At 45.3% G+C, this 24,269-nt stretch overlaps 2 protein-coding genes across 2 annotated transcripts in view; one reads left to right on the plus strand and one right to left on the minus strand.

The window, feature by feature from the left end:
* LOC127663229 (uncharacterized) overlaps positions 1–23,789 on the plus strand; it is a 516,242-nt gene extending 492,453 nt beyond the window's left edge. Inside the window, exon 2 of the mRNA XM_052154758.1 lies at positions 23,183–23,789. Coding sequence (XP_052010718.1) covers positions 23,183–23,590 — 408 coding nt within the window. The 3' untranslated portion in view covers positions 23,591–23,789. The remainder of the gene's footprint in view (positions 1–23,182) is intronic.
* Positions 1–24,269, minus strand: part of drp2 (dystrophin related protein 2) — a 261,720-nt gene that overhangs the window by 197,533 nt on the left and 39,918 nt on the right. The gene's annotated exons all lie outside the window — the stretch shown is intronic.

Here is a 24,269-nt window from a genome sequence, read left to right on the forward strand (position 1 = left end):
AGTTCACCCAAAAGATCTCTTAACATTCACCCTCACGCCATCCCAGATGTGTATGACTTTATTTCTTCTGTTTTTAGAAGAATATTTCAGCTGTTGGTCCTCAAAATGCAAGTGAATGATGACCAAATCTTTAAGCTCCAAAAAGCACATAAATGCAGCATAAAAGCAATCCTTTCCACTCCAGTGGTTAAATCTGTCTCCAGAAGCAATATATTAAGTATATAAGACTTTATTTACTTTAAATCTCTACATTTGACCAGCCCCAACCAGTAAGTGGCTGAATGTGAAAGTCACTTGCACACAAGAATGTCTAGGTGAAAGTGTAGATTTACAGAAAAAAGGTCTTAAATATTGATCTGTTTCTCACCCAGATCACCACGTCACCACAAAGACACAAATTTAACCACTGTGGATTACTTTTTTGCTGCCTTTATGTCCTTTTTGAACCTTCTGAGTTCTGGTCAGCATTCAGGTGAAAAAGACGTACAATTAAGTGTATTAAAAATGCATTACATTATATTTGTATCGTACTAAAAACATATTTAAGTACATTTTTAATACACTTAATTGTACGTCTTTTTCACCTGGGGTGGCATTGTATAGACCTACAGAACAGAGACATTCTTCTAAATATCTTAATTTGTGTGCTGCAGAAGAAAGTCTTAAACATCTGGGATGGCATAAGTGAATGATGAGAGAATTTAAATATTTGGGTGAACTATCCCTTTAAATGTGGGGCTGGAGGTACACAGGACTAACCATGCATAGTAAATTATGTTCATAGCCATACTGCGTCTTAAGATTCGCTGCCTCAAATATCATCAATATGAGCAGAATGATCGCACTGTGAATTTGGCAACAGCAGGTCTAAGCAGGACTGTGCTTACTGAAAATTGCACCACTGCCCCCAGTGGCCGAAGTTGGAAGTGTTAAATGAAAGTTAAATGTCCACAATCGGCACAAAAAGTGAGTTGTATTATTAGCTGTAAATCATGTAATACAGTCAACAGGAATTAAGATTTTTTTAACCCTACACCCAAACCCCAACTCTAAACCTTAAAATGAGTTTAATTTTAGAGTGAAAACACAACCTCCGAATCGTGCTCACCATTGTTAATGTGAACATCATTACTTCCTGGTTTCCACAGGATGAGAACCCATGTCTTGGAGGTTGGTTCTCATCAGTAGTGCCAGAGGGAAAGGTAATGACATCTAAATTGATGCAAAAAATGTCTGATGGGGAATGCTGCTTACCCTTAATTTGGCAGAATGGGGTCGATTTCAGAGTACCTAAACATTGCCAAATTTTGTTATGTTACAGCCTTATTCCAAAATAGATTAAATTCATTATTTTCCTCAAAATTCTACAAACAATACCCCATAACGACAACGTGAAAGTAGTTTGTTTGAAATCTTTGCATATTTATAAAAAAAAAATAAAAAATCCCATGTACATAAGTATTTACAGCCTTTGCTCAATACTTTGTTGAAGCACCTTTGGCACCAATTACCAATTATGTACATGTGATTTTTATTTATTTTTTATACTTTTGCAAAGATTTTTTAAAAAAAAAATCAGAATTCTATTGTTTGTAGAATTTTGAGGAAAATAATCAATTTAATTCATTTTGGAATAAGGCTGTAACAAAACAAAATGTGGAAAAAGTGAAACGCTGTGAATACTTTCCAGATGCAATGTAGTCTGCATGCACAGTGCACTTGAGCGGTGCTCTGTTGTGTCACACATGCATATAGCACGTGTGGGCTGCTGATTTTAGCTCTCAGAACGGCACACAATATGCGAGCGCTCCACACATCTCAGAAGTAGATGCTCAATAATTCAGTTTGCATATAACATGGATTGAGATAAGAACCGGTGGAGCAAATCTAGTGAAAACCTTAAAATACTGTGAACTAGCCTCCATAGAGACACTGTAAGGTCACTGTCTTCCTGGAATGTTCCATCAAAATAGAAGCCCCAAGGTTTTAAAGTTAAGACATTATGAAATATATTACTCTTGTATAATAAAATTGTAACATTTATTTCTGTTAATAATAATTATATTTATATTAACTATAAAATAAAATGTATTATATATAATTAATTAATAATACTTTTATTTATCATTAATAATAATGGTAAATATTATTATTGTTGTATTATTTTTATTTTATTACTATTACTTGTTATATTAAATTACAAAAATATCTTGACTGGATTCCAAAAAATAACTGTGGGATTGAAAAGTGGACTGATATCCTATAACAACTAAAGTGAACCAAAAAGGGGTCTGAATCCAAGTCCAGATACAAGTTGAAAAAATATTTAAATAGAACTGGCTTCTTTTTTACTGATGACTTTCACTGGAATCACTGTTAATGGAATTACTATGTAAAAATAAAGTTTTTCTTAATAGGCAACACATTTTTGTGATAATCTTTCTTCTCTATTTTATAATTAAATAATGTGTAGTTAGATGTTTTTTGTTTCTTTACATATAAAAGAGAATCCCCCAATCAGTTTCACACAGTAAGGCATAGATATTATAAACGAATGAAGGAAAAAACAACAACGTGTATCTGAATCAGATTGGAAGAGAATAAATGGTATCATGCATCCCTAATTTATATTATGTTTTTGTGCTTTTTGGACCAAGACAGATGTGGTCACTATGAACCGATGTCATGGAAAAGAGCTGTGTGAAAATTCTTCAAAATTTCTCCTTTTGTGTTACACATAAAATACGGGTTTGCGAAGATAAATATTGATAGAATTTTGACAGACCTATATTCCTTTAAAAGACTAATGATTTTAGAGCTGGATAGGATTTCTTTTGAATGACGAAATTCAAAGGTTAAAAAAAGAAAAACTAATTCAATCGTGGCATTGATTTTAAGACACACAATGCTACAAAGTGATAGAAGAAAAACAGAAACCCTCTGTAGTTGTTTAACATTTAATATTGGATCTGAGATACAGAATCATTCATTCAAGATTCTTGCAAGAGCGAGCTGAAAGCTGATATATGGAGTGGTGGTGGTGTAGTGGTCTAAAGCACATAACAGGTAATCAGAAGGTTGTTGGTTTGATCCCCAAAGCCACCACCATTGTGTCCTTGAGCAAGGCACTTAACTCCAGGTTGCTCCGGGGGGATTGTCCCTGTAATAAGTGCACTGTAATTCGCTTTGGATAAAAGCATCTGCAAAATGTATAAATGTATATGTAAAGCGAGACGTATTGAAGACATCTCAAAGGACAGAAAAAGGAAGAAAAACCCCTTACATATCACCTTCAATTGTACTTTATCAAATATCAAGCAAAAGCCAGAGGAAGATTCATCTCATTCAGGACTTTGATTGCACTGGTGGTAATAGATTTGAAGTGTGTGATCAGAGGAGCATACTCTAAACACAGAATTTCCCCCAAAGTTCTGGTGAGTCAGACTCTTTTTCGAGTACTCAGTCATCAGTCTCCCAAAGAGCACAGGGTTGGCAGGGTTTTCCTACCTGTCACCCGCTAAGTCCTCAGCACCATGTCCAATCGACAGCCACTTGTCTAAAGGTGTTCTTTCTGTCAATGTTTGTACCTACATACAATCCCAAACTATTCTAAGCCATATAGCTGCAGTCAATAAAGCTGCTTTGCTTATAAAAAAAAACATGGTGGTTTGCTGGTCTTAGCTGGTCACTAGTTGAACAACTAACCACCTTGGGCTGGTTTAAACAGATTTTTTCAGCAGAGTGACAAGCTTGTGCAGTTGGAGATGCATTTGATCAATGTCTGGGGAAAAACTATAAATGCAGCAGAATTGTAGTGAACTGGTCCGTCATGTGTGTTTGTGTCTTTTGTTTCAGTTTATAATATAATATTATTTATATTGGCAAGCCGGTTCTCGCCTCCTCCTTTCCATTTAACTGATTACACTGGTGCCGAAATCCGGGAAGGAGGAGGGATACGCCATAGTAGAGTTCTCGCCACTACCATCCACCCCAACGAGTAGCCGCGGCCATCTGGCGGGGGTAGGAGGAGCCCCTCCACCCTGCCACAGTATTGTATATAAAAGGTATGCTTTAAGTGACAATAGCAGCGTATTCTTATAAACATCTATAACATATTTTTAGTGGTTATAAGACATTACAACACAAGCTGAAAATTATTTACATTCCACATTACAAAATATTTTTAAATAACACCCATTTAATATAAATGTTAAGATGTAGCTTTACAAGTGTTTTTCTTTAAAAGGTTAAAATACGAATTAGAAACTCTCTCTCTCTCTCTCTATTTAAGTTTGACTTGTAATGTATTGTATGTTACAAGTTTATGTTATGGCTGTTTATAAGAAGATATTGCTTTTGTAACTTTACTTAAAGCAGGCAAAGACCACTTATAATATGATCATATCTGTAACGAACACTGGTGAGGGCACCTCCCCCTTCAGTCATCGGAGATCGGGTTCACCGGTGTATTAACCAGTAAAACCACATTCCCCATTAACCCACATATCTAGGTCTGATTATGCTCCAGCTGTGCCTTGTTGTCTCTTCCCTATTTAAGTCATGTCTGTTTTCCACTTCACTGCGAAGTCTTGTTTGCTCCGGCTACATTACCAAGCGTTATCCTGTTTACTCTGAGATTTACCGTGTACCAACCTTGCTTTGTTCTCCGACCCTGTTTGATTGCCACTGCCCTGTGAGTACCTTGCCTGTTTATCGATCTCCATTGTCTGCTGCCTGCCCCGATCTTCTGCCTGCTCTGATATCGTATCTGCCTGCCTACTATATTCCTGTCTGCTTGTGGTTTGACCCTGCCTGTACGTTTGATTATTCCTCTGTCCAATAAAACCGCTTATGGATCTCAACCCACTTGAGTCTTCATTACAGAAGACTTCGCCAAACACCGATCCAGCTGTGATTTCACGCATGGCCGAAGAACTCTCTGTGCAAGCTAATCTGCTGGCTACACAACAACACCAACTCGGTCGGCTCACGTCAGAGGTAGAGGAGATGATGCGCTCCATGCAAGCCTTCCACCAGCCCGCACCTGCACCGGCGCCGGCAGAGCCTCAAGCCAGCGCGGAAGCCGTTGTCAATCCTCATCTTCTCACATCCGCCAGCCCACGATTCGCGCTACCCGACAAATTTGACGGTACGCCCTCTAGGTGTAAGGGGTTCATCATGCAGTGCTCGGTTTTCCTCTCACAACAACCGGCACTGTATCCCACTGATGAGAGTAAAATTCTCTTTATGAGCTCCGTCCTCATGGGGAGAGCCCTCGACTGGGCCACCGCGGTCTGGACCAACCAGGGGTTCACCCAGTTTTCCTTTGACTCGTTCAGGCAGGGACTGATTGACGTCTTTGATCACCCCGAGGGCGGTAAGAACGCCGGCGAACAGCTCCTGGCTCTCCGCCAGGGAAACCGCATGGCGGCGGATTACGCACTCTCCTTCCGCACCCTCGTCGCACAAACCAGTTGGGTGGAGTCCACTCATAAGCTCCTCTTCCGGCAGGGGTTGAATGCGGAACTCCAATCCGAGCTGGCCTGTCGCGATGAGGGAAATTCACTAGAGCAATTCGTCTCCCTGGCCATCCGCATTGACAGCCTCATCTGCTCCAGACGTCCAGTTCAGTGGCCCCCAGCCCGGCGGGCCACACCTTTCCCAACGGGACACCAACACCATGATACATCGGAGCCTATGCAGGTCGACCGAACCCACATCTCTCCCGAGGAAAGAGAACGCCGTTTCTCCAACCACCTTTGTTTATACTGTGGCCAAGCTGGACATCAACGTGCCAGCTGCCCGACACGCCCACCACAACCACAACGGCCTGGGGTGAGTCTGTTAATTTCCTCCACGCTGTCTAAAACCTGCCTCGAAGTTCCCGTTAAGCTCATTTACCTAGCGTCCAGTACCGGTGCGCATGCTATGATAGACTCAGGGGCTGCGGGCAACTTCATTGACGAAAATTTTTGCAAACAGTACCACATTCCCTTGACGGCTTGCACTCCTTCTTTGACAGTGGCGGCACTAGATGGTCGTCCCCTGGGTTCCGGCCGAGTGTGTCACACCACCATCGATATTCTCCTGCAGGTGGGTGTACTACACACTGAGACCACACGCTTTTATGTCATTCACTCCCCCCACAACCCAGTCATTCTTGGTCTTCCCTGGCTCCGATTACACGAACCACAAGTTTCTTGGCAGAACAGTCAAATCACGCGGTGGGGTCCGGACTGCGCGGCGAGATGCATGAAACCCGTTCTACCTGCCACCGTGGGGGCTACCAAAGTCTTAAAGGGGTCTGACGCCTTCCCCTTGATACCCCCAGCATACGCCGACTTCAGTGAGGCATTCAGCAAAGCCAGGGCGTCACTACTTCCGCCTCACCGTCCCAGCGACTGCGCCATCGAGCTCAAGCCAGGGACTACACCACCCCGAGGCAGAATCTTCCCCTTGTCGGAACCCGAGTCCCTCGCCATGAAATCATACATCGAGGAGGAGCTGGCCAAAGGATTCATTCGTCCATCCACTTCTCCGGCGGCAGCCGGGTTCTTCTTCGTAGGCAAGAAGAATGGTTCTCTTCGTCCTTGCATCGACTATCGTGGCCTAAATGACGTCACCGTCAAGTTCTGGTACCCCCTGCCCCTGGTTCCCGCGGCACTAGAACAACTGAGGTCAGCGAAGATCTACACTAAGCTGGACTTGCGCTGTGCTTACAATCTGATCCGCATTCGGGAGGGGGAAGAGTGGAAGACCGCCTTCTCTACCACCAGTGGGCATTATGAATATCGATCGGGTCATGCCGTTCGGCTTGTCCAATAGCCCCTCGGTGTTCCAGTCCCACATTAACGATGTCTTAAGAGACATGCTCAATCGGTGCCTGATCGTCTACACTGACGACATCTTAATTTACTCCAACTCTCTCGAGGAACACATCATCCAGGTCAGACAGGTACTGAAGCGACTGATCGAACACCAGCTATACGCCAAGGCGGAGAAATGTGAGTTTCACCTGAAGTCCGTCGCCTTCCTAGGGTACATCATCAGCCCTGAGGGGGTGGCCATGGACGACAATAAGGTTCAAGCCGTGCTAAACTGGCCTCAGCCCAACACGGTGAAGGAGCTCCAGCGTTTCCTGGGATTCACCAACTTCTATCGGCGGTTCATCAGGAACTTCAGCACTGTCGCCTCACCACACACTGCCATGGTAAAGCAGGGTCGAACCAAGCTTCTCTGGTCCATCGATGCTCTTCAGGCCTTCGACCAGCTGAAGGAACGCTTCACCTCCGCACCGATCCTGCATCACCCCAACCCTGACATCCCTTTCTTGGTGGAAGTCGACGCCTCTGCCACAGGCATTGGGGCCATACTCTCCCAGCGCCAAGGTAACCTGCCTAAACTCTTCCCCTGCGCCTTCTACTCCCGCAAACTCACATCGGCCGAACGGAATTATGACATTGGCAACCGCGAACTCCTGGCCATTAAGGCCGCGCTTGACGCTGGTTGGAGGGAGCCAGACATCCCTTCCTGGTCTTTACGGATCACCATAATCTGGAGTACCTCCGCTCTGCCAAACGACTCAGCCCCAGACAAGCCAGATGGGCCTTGTTTTTTACTCGCTTTGACTTCTCCATTTCCTACCGCACAGGATCCAAGAATGGCAAGGCCGACTCACTCTCACGACTGTACGAGGCCAAACCTCAAAGTCCCGTTGCCGAACCCATAATTCCCTCTGAGTTGATCCTAGCTCCCATCCAGTGGGACCTCCTATCTGACATCCCCCAGGCCCAGGCCATGGCTCTGCCTCCACCCGAATGTCCGCCCGACCGGACATTTGTGCCTCCTAGCATCCGGGAGAGGGTAATGCGCTGGGTACACGACGCCCCTAACGCTGGGCACCCTGGCGTCACATCCACCGTTCGCCTCTTAAGGAACCGCTTCTGGTGGGAGACGCTGGCCACCGACACGGCCGACTTCGTGAGTAGGTGTCAGACCTGCAACATTGCCAAGACCCCAAGACAACCACCTGCAGGTCTGCTCCAGCCACTACCCATACCTCAGCGCCCCTGGTCGCACATCGCCGTGGACTTCATCACAGACTTACCCAACTCCCGAGGCCATACCACGATCCTCACCGTCATTGACCGGTTCTCCAAGGCCTGCCGGCTGATACCACTACCCAAGCTTCCCACAGCCCTCGAGACCGCCGAGCAGCTGCTTCAATATGTCTTCCGCTACTAAGGACTTCCCGAGGATATCGTCTCGGACCGGGGCCCTCAGTTCACTTCCAGAGTCTGGAAGGCCTTCCTCCGGCTCTTGAACATTAACGTCAGCCTCACTTCAGGGTATCACCCGCAGTCTAATGGTCAGACGGAGCACCTGAACCAGGAGATCACCAAGTTCCTCCGATCGTACTGCCATCGCAACAAGTCGGACTGGAGCTGCTTCCTTCCTTGGGCCGAATACGCACAGAATTCCCTCCTCAAACCAGCTACCAACCTGACCCCCTTCCAGTGTGTCCTGGGGTACCAGCCCCCTCTCTTTCCTTGGTCCGGCGAACCTTCAGAAGTCCCCGCAGTGAACGATTGGATCCAGCACAGTGAGGCGGTGTGGGACCAAGCTCACATCCACCTACAGCGGGCGATAAACCGTTCCCGGGAACAAGCAGATCGTCATCGCCGTCCCGGTCCAGATTACTTCCCGGGCCAATGGGTTTGGCTCTCCACCCGAGACCTTCGTCTTCACTTACCATGCAAAAAGCTCAGTCCTAGGTACGTGGGTCCCTTTAAAATTCTAAGAAAGATTAACCCTGTCTCATTCCGCCTTCAACTCCCTGCTAATTACCGCATTTCCCCCACTTTTCATGTCTCCCTGATGAAACCGGCCGATGCTCCGAGGGCTGAGGAGGAGGTGACCCCTGGACCCCCCACCCGACTGTGGGTGGCGAGGAAGCTTTCCTGGTGCGAACCCTGCTCGACTCCCGACGACACCGAGGTCAGATCCAATACCTGGTGGACTGGGAGGGATACGATCCGGAGGAAAGATCCTGGGTCAGTACTAACGACATCCTCGACCCCAACCTCATTACTGAGTTCCATCGGATCAACCCGGAGAAACCGGCCCCTCGACCTCGGGGGAGACCCCGGCACAGGTCGCGTCCTCGCGTCAGGAGCCGCTCACAGGGGGGGGGGGGCTCTGTAACGAACACTGGTGAGGGCACCTCCCCCTTCAGTCATCGGAGATCGGGTTCACCGGTGTATTAACCAGTAAAACCACATTCCCCATTAACCCACATATCTAGGTCTGATTACGCTCCAGCTGTGCCTTGTTGTCTCTTCCCTATTTAAGTCATGTCTGTTTTCCACTTCACTGCGAAGTCTTGTTTGCTCCGGCTACATTACCAAGCGTTATCCTGTTTACTCTGAGATTTACCGTGTACCAACCTTGCTTTGTTCTCCGACCCTGTTTGATTGCCACTGCCCTGTGAGTACCTTGCCTGTTTATCGATCTCCATTGTCTGCTGCCTGCCCCGATCTTCTGCCTGCTCTGATATCGTATCTGCCTGCCTACTATATTCCTGTCTGCTTGTGGTTTGACCCTGCCTGTACGTTTGATTATTCCTCTGTCCAATAAAACCGCTTATGGATCTCAACCCACTTGAGTCTTCATTACAATATCATAAAGCCTTTTGACTGTTTACACTATGCTGCTGTTGCATGACATCACTTATACGATTAACTTTATTTGCTTCTGCCGCATTAAAATTGGGTGTTGCTTGTGTTATAATGCATTATACTCTATGAATTGGAGAAGTCTTATAATGTATCATAAGTGTAGTTATAATTATTTATGAAAAGTTATAGCTTATTAAAAGGTGTATAATGAGATATTATGAATGCAGTATAATGCATAAATAATGCCTTTACCAGTGGCGACTTCTCTGCTGGCCTAACATGGCCTTTTTGCCATGTACTTCCAATCGCTTTTCTCTCTTAATGAATCTAGAAACAAATAGAGAATAACTAAAATTTTATCCTGTCAGAATTTATCCCTTGATGCATACAAGCAAAGTGTGATAACTGTTTCACAAATTGCATGCCCGATGCAGCCTGTGAATTTGAGCTCCTCCCCGCCAGGCCTTCAGAATCCCTCAACTAAAGTCAGATTGTCAGATTCATCAGACAATCAGATTGATTTATTTGTTCTTGGTGGGTGTGATCTTTAGGATATGTCCTGGTCGAGGCCTTCTAGCTGGCCTTGAGTTATGCAATAACACTTTAAGTGATGTACGTAATTCAAGAGCGAAAAGCATAAGATCAAGCTGTCTGACAGTCAGCTGTCATCACTGCTGTTATTACCGTTGAGAAAGAGATCCTTATGGATTTAAAAACACAAGATTTTCTGCATGACGTGATTGCTTAATTTATTAAACAGGAAAGGACAACTGATTTTCACTTCAAGTAAATTGGTAAGTGATTTTTGCATTGTTTTAGCAACAGCAGGAGTTTTCTAAATGTAAATTAGACTGCTGGAGCATTCAGTGTCGGATCAAGTTTTGAAAAGCGCTCCATTCAACTCGGAAAGTCAGATTTGATAACTTCCTACAAGGAAAAGTGCAATGGAATGCATCTTGAAGTCAGAATTACAACTTGTAGGCTCGTGCAGAAATTCTCAACTCTGATTTTGCTGAGATGCAGGGGCATGATGTCACACAAACATGTCGACACTCAGGGAGATAGACAAAGTAAGTGATAAACATTCACTTTATTAAGTAATATTGATAAATTAGTTTGTTTCCACATTACATGATATTCAATCTTGTTTAACAAAAGCCTGCAGAAACAGATGAATAAAACATTATAATCGCTTTTAATAATCGTACACCTGAAGCACAAATGCTAGCGCTGCAGCATTGTTTATCAGTTGGGTTGCTAGGAGACATCTCTAATGAGAGTCAAACCCCTGCTAAGCTAACGGGAGCATTGCAGTTTTGTTTCCTAAAACGTCATCTTCCGAATATCGGGGAATGGAATACATTTATGATCGGAGACATCAAATAGGAATATCCCACATCCAACTTGAAAGGAACGCAGCATAACCGTGTACCCTGACGGAACAAAATTTATTGCAAGCAACATTTAAATCGCAAATATTATTAGATTGATTTTTACAGGTATTATAGATCTCCTTTGTAGATTCATATGAAAAATTATGGTTTTTGAATTGTCTGTTGGGGAAAAGTTCATTTCACAAAACAGTCATGCTGCAGTTAAAATTAGACTTGCTTGAGCATTAAGTGTCGTTTCAAGTTCTGGCTTTCGTGCATGGATGTGTTTTTAAAATGTCAGTTGGTGTTACTAGTTAGCTGCGACATAATGTATGATGCCCAAAGGCATAGGGTGTCTTATACATTGTAAAACTGTGTTTTCTGAATGGCATAAATGACACTGAAGGCCTAGACTGTAAATGCACGGCCCGTCACTGGCCTTTACAATGCATTATAAATATGGGCTTCATAGAAAGTGTTACTGGTCTTTCATTAATGAATTCAGAGCTTCTAAAGAGACAGAAATTAAAAATCATACTCTGTTCAAGTACAGTCCTTGATACAACATTTTTACAAAAGCATTGGAATTTCTCACTTTAAAATGTTCTCCTATCATGTGATGTAAAATAGACAAAAAACAATAAATCCCTTTACTGTGGCAAAAGCCCCTTAAGATTCAAATCAAAAGCCTTTTAATTGAAATAAAGGAGTATAATGCTTGTGAATTAAAGCTGTTGGAAGTTCACCCTCCTCAGCCACACATCTCTAAGAAAGAGTTTTTTCCACCATCATTCTCACTGCCTGCACAGCATATTATAAACGCGCTTTGCCTTGTGAAGATAAAACACTTTGAAATTCCCAGTCATAAACAATGCCTGGAGAAGAGGAAAAATGCCACTTCCCCTTGAGCCAGTTACTCTCGCTCTCTATCCTCAAACCCCAGTAAAACAACACAAGAACAAGCCAAGGCTCTCTCATTCTAGTGGGTGATTCATTCTTTGTTGAACAGTTTACGCCTCTTGCTTCTGAGGACCCCATTATGAGCACTGTATTTAAAACTTGAATTAATTTGACAGCACAGTAAATGAAAACAGCAACTGACCTTGTTTGAACATGCAATGTGTGTAATTATCTTCAGTAAACAGAACAGAGGGACCGAAACAGTGCAGCACAAAGTTGTCCCAACTGTGGGCCATTCTTTCATGCCAGCCTCCCATTCCCTCCGGCCTTCACTGGTCTCTGCTGTACTGAGCCTTTAAATGGGTTACGAAGTCAAGGTTTGCATTAATCACGTCTAGCTTCCACCTCATTTAACCTTCTCATCTGGGTGGTAGGTAAGAGACCAGGCGCTCATAATGATGATGCAATCCACTTTGGCTGTCTCTGTCAACACTACTGGCAAAACCATGCATAAACTGCAATCTCAGGGCAGCAGATCACCAGCCCTCGGGTCCAATGAGAGAGCTGTTGGAGAAGTCATTCAATTATGAAGTTGATCTGTCTCCAGGGCAGCTGCAAGATCTACTAAATTGCACCATCTTTCCACCAGATGGCTTATTTAGAGACATAGGAACTGATTGGCTGCTTCTGCACAATCATCCTGCCATTTGTTTGTCTAATCCATTTAACACAGTCATGGGTTATGTAATCATTTATTAAATCATCATTATAGACCTTTACAGATGAGTCGCCGAGCTGAGCCTACAAAGACAATAGCTGCGACCCAAATAGCATACTTCTTTACTATTCTACACCATTTTGTTTTGTGACCGTGAACTTAAACGCGATTATTACAGCAAACTGTGCAATTAATTCTTTTAAAAATCTGTAGTTTCACAGCCCTAAATATAAATAAGCACAAAAAACAGTCATATATTTGTAAAACATCATAATTTTCCACTCTTGATCTGACCTCTGTCAGAAACACTTGGTTTTGGTGCTCCTTCTCCTTTAAGACTTGACAGTAATCGCCCACTGTTCTGATTGGCTCTTTCCACGACTGATCTCACTGCTCACTGGATGGTTCTACTGAAGTGATTAGGTAAAGTAGGCATTTATGTGTTGTTGTGGAGGCAGACGGATATAAATGTCTACCACAGTGTGACATCACAATGTGGAGAATGTAGAGAACGAATAGTTTTGGTGGCTTGGTTTCAACAAATTACAAAAGAGTTTAAAATACGTCACTGTGGCGTGAAGAAGCATTTTCACGAGTGAATCCCTCTGTATATTTGCTTGAAAACAATTTCATAAAGAAAAAATAAAAATAAAATCTGAATTTACAAAAAAAATGTACATACATAAATATACAAATAACAGTGAAACCTTTACAGTGTGTCGGTCAAGTGGTCTTTTGATCAAGTTGTATGATATTTAAGTCTATGCTGATGTCGCTTTGAATGCAAGTGATTCCAGATTCAAAACCCCTTCTTGTATAGCCTACAGCTTTTTAATAAACTAAGCAAAATCACTACTACATATCAATGGATTTGAGAAATGGGTGAGAAGGTGATTCCATATTACGCAATTTCTACTAAAAAGATCGGACAACAGTACGATACAGAAGCAGAACGTGGGTTGATACGTGGGCGTGTGGTCTTGTGCTGCTCATGGATATGCTGCCTCTAACAGCATCCACAGCTGACTAGAGAAAAACATTATATATTTAAAACATTAAATATTTTTGAACAAGTACACATGCTAAATAGAGATGGAATGTATCAAATTAACAAATAAAAAAATGCATCAGAGAATACAAGAAATGGAATAGATTGACAAACAAGCTATTTTTATTTTTTAATCGAAGGACCAATTCACCCCTGGTGATGACCATAACTATGTTTCCATATTTCATACATGTGAACAAGAAACATGAATGCTACCCGTTTAACCCTCTTTTGTTAGTTTTTTTTTAGGAAAGAGATTTTCCACCAGAGACATTATTATCAAGCAATTTTAAGTTAACTGTTGTTGACCGAGTTGTGGCTCTTGTTAATCAGCACGCTCTCTCTGGACTATAATATACGGATAACCGCGAGACTGTAGGGAGCCATTTTTTTATTGTATTTGGCATTCACCGAGTGTCCCTTTTGGACCCTGGTGTTTCATAGAAGGGCTGGGAAATATGTACTTAAAATATATCGCAATTTATGATTATAACTTCAACCCCCTGCAGTGGGTCAGTGAATATTTTTGCTTTATTGATTTTGATTTAAAAATTACATTAATTTATTGAAACATAAACAGAAGACAAATCAAATTGCACTTTAAACTAAATGAAAAACCAATTAAAATAACAAAGTTATAAAAAAAAAAATCTTATTTAACCACTCCCCCAAATCCAAACATTTACCGTCTCCCATGACCTCATTTGCCATCACACAGGCATCCGTCAATGACAACAGGTGTATGTAAAGCAGTCGAAAGGAGGAGGCGAGAACCGGCCTGGCGATATAAACATTATTTTAATGATTAACTTAAACACAAGACAAACACACACACGACGGACATGCCTGTAAACTATCTCTCTCTCCCGCACCATCCTCCGCAGTCAGCCTTTATTGATTAGCCTGATAAGGGTGTGTAGAATCACGACCTGGCCCCGCCCTCCGCCCTGCCACATTATAAAATTACTAATAGCCTACAGATTAAGAACTAAAGACAATTATAAATGTAAAGATAATAATAATCATAATAATAAAGCCTAATAAATTCCCTTGTTCCCAAAATATTGCTGCGAAATGTGTGTTTCTCTCGAATTTCTGTTTTTATTGTGTTTTGGTAATACAGTTAATGCTGCCTAAAGAAAAGAAAATAGAACTCAATTTTAGGTTCAAGGTGAACGTGTATTTTATGATTTGATCACTTTAGTTTTGTTTCTTTAATAAAAAGATATACAGGTGCTGGTGATATAATTAGAATATCATCAAAAATTTATTCCATTCAAAAAGTGAAACTTGGATATTATATTCATTCATTACACACAGACTGATATATTTCAAATGTTTATTTCATTTAATTGTGATGATTAAAACTGACAACTAATGAAAATCCCAAATTCAGTATCTCCGAAAATTTGAATATTACTTAAGACCAATACAAAAAAACATGTAACATTTCTACATTTAGAAATGTTGGCCAACTGAAAAGTATGAACATGAAAAGTATGAGCATGTACAGCACTCAATACTTTGTTGGGGCTCCTTTTGCCTGAATTACTGCAGCAATACGGCGTGGCATGGAGTCAATCAGTCTGTGGCACTGCTCGGGTGTTATGAGAGCCCAGGTTGCTCTGATAGTGGCCTTCAGCTCTTATGCATTGTTGGGTCTGGCGTATCGCATCATCCTCTTCACAATACCCCATAGATTTTCTATAGGGTTAAGGTCAGGCGAGTTTGCTGGCCAATTAAGAACAGGGATACCATGGTCCTTAAACCAGGTACTGGCAGCTTTGGCACTGTGTGCAGGTGCCAAGTCCTGTTGGAAAATGAAATCTGCAACTCCATAAAGTTGGTCAGCAGCAGGAAGCATGAAGTGCTCTAAAACTTCCTGGTAGACGGCTGCGTTGACCTTGGACCTCAGAAAACACAGTGGACCAACACCAGCAGATGACATGGCACCCCAAACCATCACTGACTGTGGAAACTTTACACTGGACTTCAAGCAACGTGGATTCTGTGCCCCTCCTCTCTTCCTCCAGACTCTGGGACCTTGATTTCCAAAGGAAATGCAAAATTTACTTTCATCAGAGAACATAACTTTGGACCACTCAACAGCAGTCCAGTCCTTTTTGTCTTTAGCCCAGGCGAGACGCTTGACACAAGGAATGCGACAGCTGAAACCCATGTCTTGCATACGTCTGTGCGTGGTGGTTCTTGAAGCACTGACTCCAGCTGCAGTCCACTCTTTGTGAATCTCCACCACATTTTTTAATGGGTTTTGTTTCACAATCCTCTCCAGGGTGCGGTTATCCCTATTGCTTGTACACTTTTTTTCTACCACATCTTTTCCTTCCCTTCGCCTCTCTATTAATGTGCTTGGACACAGAGCTCTGTGAACAGCCACCTCTTTAGCAATGACCTTTTGTGTCTTGCCCTCCTTGTGCAAGGTGTCAATGGTCGTCTTTTGGACAGCTGTCAAGTCAGCAGTCTTCCCCATGATTGTGTAGCCTACAGAACTAGACTGAGAGACCATTTAAAAGCCTTTGCAGGTGTTTTGAGTTAATTAGCTGATTAGAGTGTGGCACCCGTTGTCTTCAATATTGAACCTTTTCACAGTATTCTAATTTTCTGAGATACTGATTTTGGGGTTTTTCATTAGTTGTCAGTTATAATCATCAAATGAACACTTTAAATATATCAGTCTGTGTGGAATGAATGTATACATTATCCAAGTTTCACTTTTTGAATTCAATTACTGAAATAAATCAACTTTTTGATGATATTCTAATTATATGACCAGCACCTGTATATTAGGCTACTGAACCTGCAGAGTTGCATTCACAATGCATGTTAACTGTGAACTGGTCCATGGAAATAAAGCAAACTAAACCGTTTTCAGATGAAGGAAACGAGTGAAAACTCTTTTCATGCACTTGTTCCACATGTCAGGCTCGTGCTGCACGCCTCCTGAATAAACAGCAAGTCAGACACGAGGCTTTTCTTTTGCCTGTTCTTAAAAGTATAATAACGTGTTTCTTCAAGTGCATGTCTTTGTGACTAACAGCATTTCTCACCATGTGTCACTACAAGATGTTTTACAGGTCACCTGCCTGTTGCGGATACATGAGCAAAATAACCTGCGCATGAAATACATTTGGACGAGGAACTTGCAAACTGGATCCAGCCTCGTCACATTTGGCGGGTTCTAGTTTCACAACCTGGCCACTGTTTAATATATTTGGCGACTTCCCAGATCCATGGTTTGTCATGTCCCGATTTTGTCAATCATCGTCTGTCACTTGAATGTCGCAATTGGCATCGGGATCTTTGTTAGATATCGTCGCTGTCCGTAACATCGTCCTAATGCCCACCCCCTATTTCATAGGCTGCAATCGCATTGAAATCTGAAGTGTTTAACTTTTTTCATGTTAAGTTACTTTCTCCTATCCCAGCTTAATATGCAGAGACAACTATAAGTAAGCCATTCGAAGGTTGATTTCCTCGAAAACTGTCAACATTATAGGTGCGTCCCAAACCGCACTCTTCTGCACTATTCTACACCCTTTTGTAGTTTAAGTAGTGCGAGTAGTACATTTACACTGAAAATGCAGCAAAAAGAAGTGCACTTTAAGTACCCGAATGATGCACTTTTCAACTGTCAAAACGGAGTGTAAAAAAAGTGTTCAATTTGGGACTATAATACACTTTGCAAACTCATACACATGGCTGAATGCACAGCACTGTATATTTAATATGTGCATAGAGCTTTTTGAAATGTAGCACCGTTTTTTTTTTTCTGGTCAATGGCCCTATAAAATTTGTGTGAGTGGCACATCCAGCCCAACACAGTAACACTGTCTCAACCAATGGCTTGAGTTTGGGGTGGTACTATCTGTTTTTTTGATCAGTGGCAGAAGGGGGAATTTTTGGGAGAGATGTTTGAAAATTTTTAGTTTTGAAATTCGTTTCCGGCACTATGTATTTTAACTCCCCAGAGGGAAAAGACTGGTGGTCATTACATCCATGTGAAAACTGCAAGCTGCTCAATCGCACTGAAACTATCAGCCCGGCACATAACCCTGTCTCCCACTCACAGACTCAGCTGTACTCCTCTCTCATTCATTCCGACACCCACGGCTGCAGCTGCCCTTATGTGCTAAAATCTGACATTCAGACACACATTTCTATTGCCTGTTTAACTGGCAACAGCCTTCAAGTTCAAACTAACTCTTCCACTTATGCCACTGTCGGGTCACAGGTTTTTTCCGTGGGGGACTTTAGTGAATCACAATTCAAAAGCCTAAAATGTGCTTAGAGAAAACTCACTGCGGGTAAGCAGATGTATCATTTTAAGCATAAAGCCCAGCTGGCCAATTCTATTCTATTTTTGTAAATTTTGAGTGCTCTAGACAGCGATTTAGCGCTGTAATTTTACTTTAGATACCATTTTTTCAACAGACGAGTGACTTGATGATAGGCCATTAGCAGCTGGAGTGTTGCTCTAATAGTTTTTGATGAAGCGGACAAGGCTCGTGAATTTTCTGATTGAGTCGAGGGTGTGCAGGTCAAGTAGTGAGTGCCGTCCATGTGAAGCAGTCTGTGCATCACTCTGCTTTATATAGAGACAGACTGCAAGTCCACAAAGCAGAATCCAGTAGCACATCATACAATCATCCTTTTATCAAGCCTGTTTTCACAGCAAGAGGGCACAGAGTGCACAGCCTGCAGAGTTAAAGACATCATGGGTAGAGAATACTGTAATGGAACATTGGAAGCCTGAGTAATCACAAAGACAGCTTGTCCTCCAAAGAGTGACTTTCAGATATTTAAATAACAGAGTCTGAATTTATTTTCTTCCAAGCTGAGCACATTAAAACATGAGAAACTCACTTAATTAGTAATGTCAATCATAGCCAATTACAGAAACACAACATTCAGTTCTAAAACCTTAAACAGCCAACAACTCTTAAATAGATACACAACAACTTGCATACTACAGGCTCCAAACATATGTCTACACAAGTCCACAAATATAAGTGCTTTCAAGTGCTTGCGAGTTCGATTTCATGCATTGTTGTATTCTAAAATGTGTCAGAACATAACTGATAATGCTATATATATATATATATATATATATACACAAGCATCTTCAGCATTGCCACGAAGGCTGTTATAGTCCACATTGACATAAACTCTTCTTCTACGGTTAGTCCTCTTACGAGAGGTTCTCTCGTATTGCGTAAGCTAGCTTACGCTACGGGAAAGATTCATCTTTTCTGAGATATTGAAGCCAAAAAATTATCCTTAATTTTTGTATCCATTGTCAACGCAGTGCGGCAGCTGCAGACCTTGAGCGGGCTAGCTAGCGAGCTCATAGGTTGCTCTGTGGCAACTGCTGCAGCCTATAGACGAGCTTGGGCGAACTCGCATCCAATGAGAGGCGTCCGCGTGCTCACTGCATCAAAGCCCGCCAAAATGGGCGTGACTAGAGTGCATATAAGCGTAGTTCGTAGGCTGGAACCCTGATTTTCATCTCTTCAGCGAAGCTCTTCGCATCGCTGACCTGGAAGCCGTGTCGCCGTTCGAGGGGCATCAAGCAAGCGTGGGCAGCGCTAGAAGAAGCCGGCCATCTCAGCCACCTTCAGCCATCCTGCGAGCTACGCCATCCGACGACGTATCCTTTTATTCAGCAAGCTAGTTCTCACGAACTATTCACAAAAGAGTACGATCGTCTTTTTCAAGATGCCTCGCTCCACTTGCGCCTCATGTCGCGCCCTTCTCAGCACAGGAGACCGCCACATCATCTGCGCTCTCTGCCTGGGACTGGGGCACGCAGAGCTCGCCCTCACTGAGGGCGGATGCGATTTCTGCGAGGAGCTACCGATGTCGACCCTGCGGGCTCGACTCGAAGCGCTCAAAGCAGAAACCGCCGCGCCGCCTTACCTTCAGCCGCGCAGGAAGAAGTGCCGCTCACAAAGGCTGCCGGAAACTGTGGTTGAAGCGACTGCCTCGCCGGAGCCTCTCCCTCGAGCATCGCTTTCACCCTCCCCGCCCCCCCGGGACGCGCAGTTGCCGCCGAGCGGCCGCACTGCTGCCATCTCGGATGACGAGGCGGAGGATAAGAGCCGCTGTTCCATCATGGCTTCGGACAGCGAGGAGTGGTCACAAGCCTCCTCCTCGGCCCAGGAATCCAGCAGGACCCGCGCCGGAGTCGAAGGGGAGTTAACACGCCTCCTCACACAGGCCGTCGACCGCCTCGGGCTCGAGTGGTCACCGCCCCCTGAGCAGGCACCCAACAGACTCGACGGCTGCTTTCTTCAAAGCCATCGCCGCTCTACACCCGCTCTGCTCCCTTCCTGCCGGAATTACATACGGAGCTTGCAAAGTCGTGGAACGCTCCTTCCTCAGCCAGGACCCGTTCCCACGTCTCCACCTCTCTCGCGTCGGTGGACGGCGCCACTGAGAGAGGCTACTCCTCCATCCCCCCCGTCGAGGACTCGGTAGCAGCACACCTTTGTCCGCCCTCCGCGAGATGGCGTTCCAAGCCTGTGCTCCCGTCTAAGGCCTGCAGAGCAACTTCCGCCTATGTTGGCCGCGCCTATTCCGCCGCCGCCAAGCCGCATCTGCTCTGCACTCAATGGCCGTTTTACAGATCCTACAAGCAGACCTTCTTCGGGAGTGGGATGAGAAAGGCAGGCACCCAGAGGCTGTTACTGATCTACGAAGCGCGACAGACCTCGCCCTTCGCGCTACCAAAGCTGCAGCCCAAGCTCTAGGGAAGTGCATGGCCTCGCTGACTGTGACCGAGAGATACTTATGGCTAACACTAGCCGACATGGGAGAAGCAGAGCGCTCCACGTTCCTCAACGCACCGCTCTCTCCGACCGGTCTCTTCGGCTCCGCGGTGAGTGGCATTGTTGACCGCTTCTCAGAAGTCCAGAAAGCCACCCAAGCCATGAACCTCTTCCTGCCGCGTCGCGCTAGCTCCTCTGCAGGCCGCTCACGTGATCAGCCTCCTGCACGAGCCTCTTCACAGCGCCCAGTTCAACAAACTCAGACTTTGATGTGCCCACAATCCAGTGTTCACTTCTGCACACAAGCACTGCATGTCTCGTGTCCCCACCAGAGCACGCTCACATAAAGCGGTTACGAACCGCTCGAGCGTCAGAGTCAATGAAGGCGCCCACAAATGCGTGCGCGCGCCCATTCTCTGCCCGCTCTGTTACATGGCCAGCAACCATTCCTCTGTGTGTAAGTCCCGTGCCCATGACTATGCTTGCGCATCACGTAACAGATGTGACTCTTTCCCCATTCATTCCAATCGGAAGTCACTCACAAAACAGCCTGTTCATGCTGTCTGCGAGCAATCATGCATGAACACACTAAACGCAGCTCACACATTTTGTTCAGGCTCGGTGTGCGGCAATCAGAGCGAATTGGCCATTCACCCTCTAGCGTTACGCTTCAAAGCGTGGGAAGCTATTCCAGGGATATCCAAGTGGGTGTTAAGCACAATACAACAGGGCTATTTGCTACAGTTCGATCGCCGCCCCTCGCTTCAGAGCGCGGCTCGAAACCACTGTGAACACGGAAGCAGCATGCATGCTTCATTCAGAAATAGCAAGCCTTCTGTGCAAAAGGGCCATAGAAAAAGTGCCACCCTCTCTGAGCGAGTCGGGGCTTTACAGCCATTATTTTCTTGTTCCTAAGAAAGACGGCGGCCTCAGACCCATATTAGATCTCAGGGTTTTGAACAAGGTGCTTGCAAAAAGACCGTTCAAAATGCTTACAATCAGGAAACTCCTCGCGCATGTGCGCCAGGGGGACTGGTTTATTTCTCTCGATCTGAAAGATGCATACTTTCAGATTCAGATAAATCCCCGTCACAGGCCATTCTTGAGATTCGCCTTCGACGGCCAGGTTTATCAATACACAGCTGGGTTTACTGCACATGCGCCCGCTTCAGCATTGGCTAAACACCCGCGCGTCTCGCCGGGCTTGGGCCACAGGCCGCCAGCCCATCAAGGTGACTCAGACCTGTATATCAGCTCTGCAGCCCTGGACAGTGGCCGAATGGTATCAGCAGGGAGTGACAATGGGAGCTGTATCTCGCTGAAAAGTCATCTCGACAGACGCGTCCAACACGGGTTGGGGCGCGGTCTGCGAGGGCTCTCCGGTTTTCGGCCTATGGTCAGTTCAGGAAAAGCTCCTTCACATAAATTGTCTGGAAATGATAGCGGTCGAGTACGCGCTGCGCGCTTTCTCCCGGTCATTCAGGGTCACCACGTCCTGGTCCGTTCGGACAACAGATCTGTGGTATCCTACCTAAACCGTCAGGGCGGTGTCAGATCCAGGAACCTCTTCCATCTGACAAAACGCATACTGAGTTGGTCCCAGTGCCACCTGCGCTCGCTGAGGGCGACGCGACGTGCCAGGCCACCTGAACGACGGCCCGGACAGACTGTCCAGAGACGATATTCCCCAGGGGAATGGTCCCTGCACGCTCAAACAGTCCAGACGTTATGGCACCTATTCGGCAGAGCAGAGATAGACCTCTTTGCGTCCAAAGAGAACTCTCACTGCCCAATATTTTTCTCGAAACGCAAGGACGCGCTGGCCCAGGACTGGCCCAGACGCCCGCTTTACGCCTTCCCTCCCATCTCGCTATTGCCACAGGTAATGCAGAGGATCAGGGAAACGCGTCACACGGTGCTCCTCATAGCCCCGCGTTGGGAGAATCAGACATGGTTCCCGGAGCTTACGCAGCTGTCACTGACAGCGCCGTGGCCCATCCCAGTGAGAGCAGATCTCCTCTCTCAAGCTCGCGGCACAATCTGGCATCCCCACCCAGAGCGCTGGGCGCTGCATGCGTGGGTGATCAACGACTACCCGTCGCTCTGCCAGAAGGAGTAATAAACACCATCATACACGCTAGAGCCCCTTCCACGAGAAGACTCTATGCGTCAAAATGGTCTGTGTTCTCAAAATGGTGCACCGACAGAGACCTGGACCCGCGGACATGTGGGGTGTCGTCGCTGCTCGTATTTCTACAAGAGCTGCTGGATAAGGGCAGATCCCCATCCACGCTCAAAGTGTATGTGGCGGCCGTTGCGGCGTTCGCTGAACCCCTGCACGGCCAGTCATGGGGTAAAAACGAGCTGGTCATCCGCTTCCTCAGGGGAGCTAGAAGGATGAACCCCCGCGCCCCCATCGGTTCCTATCTGGGATCTTTCTATAGTTCTCGAAACTATGAAAGCCCCCTTTCGAACCACTTCAATCCGTGGATTTGAAATACCTTTCACTCAAAACCATTTTTCTGACTGCCCTGTCATCAGTCAAACGTGTGGGAGACCTTCACGCGCTGTCTGTCAGCGCTGCGTGTCTTGAGTTTGGACCAAGTGACTCCAAGGTCATTTTAAAGCCTAGACACGGCTATGTTCCCAAGGTGATCGGTACTCTTTTCAGAGCACAGGTCATTTCCCTATCGGCGCTGCCAGCACCCGATAGCGAACGCGACGCCAATCTCCTTTGCCCGGTCAGAGCACTGAGATTGTATACTGCGCGCTCCGCTGCTTTCAGACACTCCGAGCAGCTTTTAGTTTCGTTCGGAGGGCGCACCAAAGGTCTCGCCGCCTCGAAACAGACACTATCTAGATGGATAGTGGACGCTATTGCTGCTGCATACGCGTCAAAAGACCTGCCATGCCCGTTGGGCATTAGGGCTCACTCCACTAGAGGCATGGCATCCTCGTGGGCATGGTCCAGCGGGATTTCCATTCACGACATATGTGTGGCAGCGGGATGGACTTCCCCCTCCACATTTGTCAGATTTTACAATATGGAAGTGCCCGCTCTGCAGGCAAAACTACTAGCGGTTTAATACGCTACAGCTCCCCTGGTGAGCTGCACTGATGGGACACATTCCACACAGACCGGCACCGCCGCTCTGTCGTTCCCTTCCCACTATGTGCTTATGTATTACACAATCAATGACCCACATTCTTGCCGGCCAAATATTATTTCCCCACTCATAAGGGCTCCCCCAGGTCCCCCCTTAATTCCCTGGGGCTCATACAGTGGATGCTTGGCGCGCACGGCGTTGACAATGGGTTCCCGTAGCGTAAGCTAGCTTACGCAATACGAGAGAACCTCTCGTAAGAGAATGTATCGGTTACCTAACGTAACCTCGGTTCTCTCTAGATGAGGGAACGAGTATTGCGTAGCCGGCCGTGCTCGCGCCACGAGCGACTTTTCGCTTCAGTCAATGAAAACCAGGGTTCCAGCACGAACTACGCTTATATGCACTCTAGTCACGGCCATTTTGGCGGGCTTTGATGCAGTGAGCGTGCGGACGCCTCTCATTGGATGCGAGTTTGCCCAAGCTCGTCTATAGGCTGCAGCAGTTGCCACAGAGCAACCTATGAGCTCGCTAGCTAGCCCGCTCAAGGTCTGCAGCTGCCGCACTGCGTTGACAATGGAAACAAAAATTAAGGATAATTTTTTGGCTTCAATATCTCAGAAAAGATGAATCTTTCCCGTAGCGTAAGCTAGCTTACGCA

This window comes from Xyrauchen texanus, chromosome 23, assembly GCF_025860055.1.
Source record: "Xyrauchen texanus isolate HMW12.3.18 chromosome 23, RBS_HiC_50CHRs, whole genome shotgun sequence".
Classification (NCBI taxonomy): Eukaryota; Metazoa; Chordata; class Actinopteri; order Cypriniformes; family Catostomidae; genus Xyrauchen; species Xyrauchen texanus.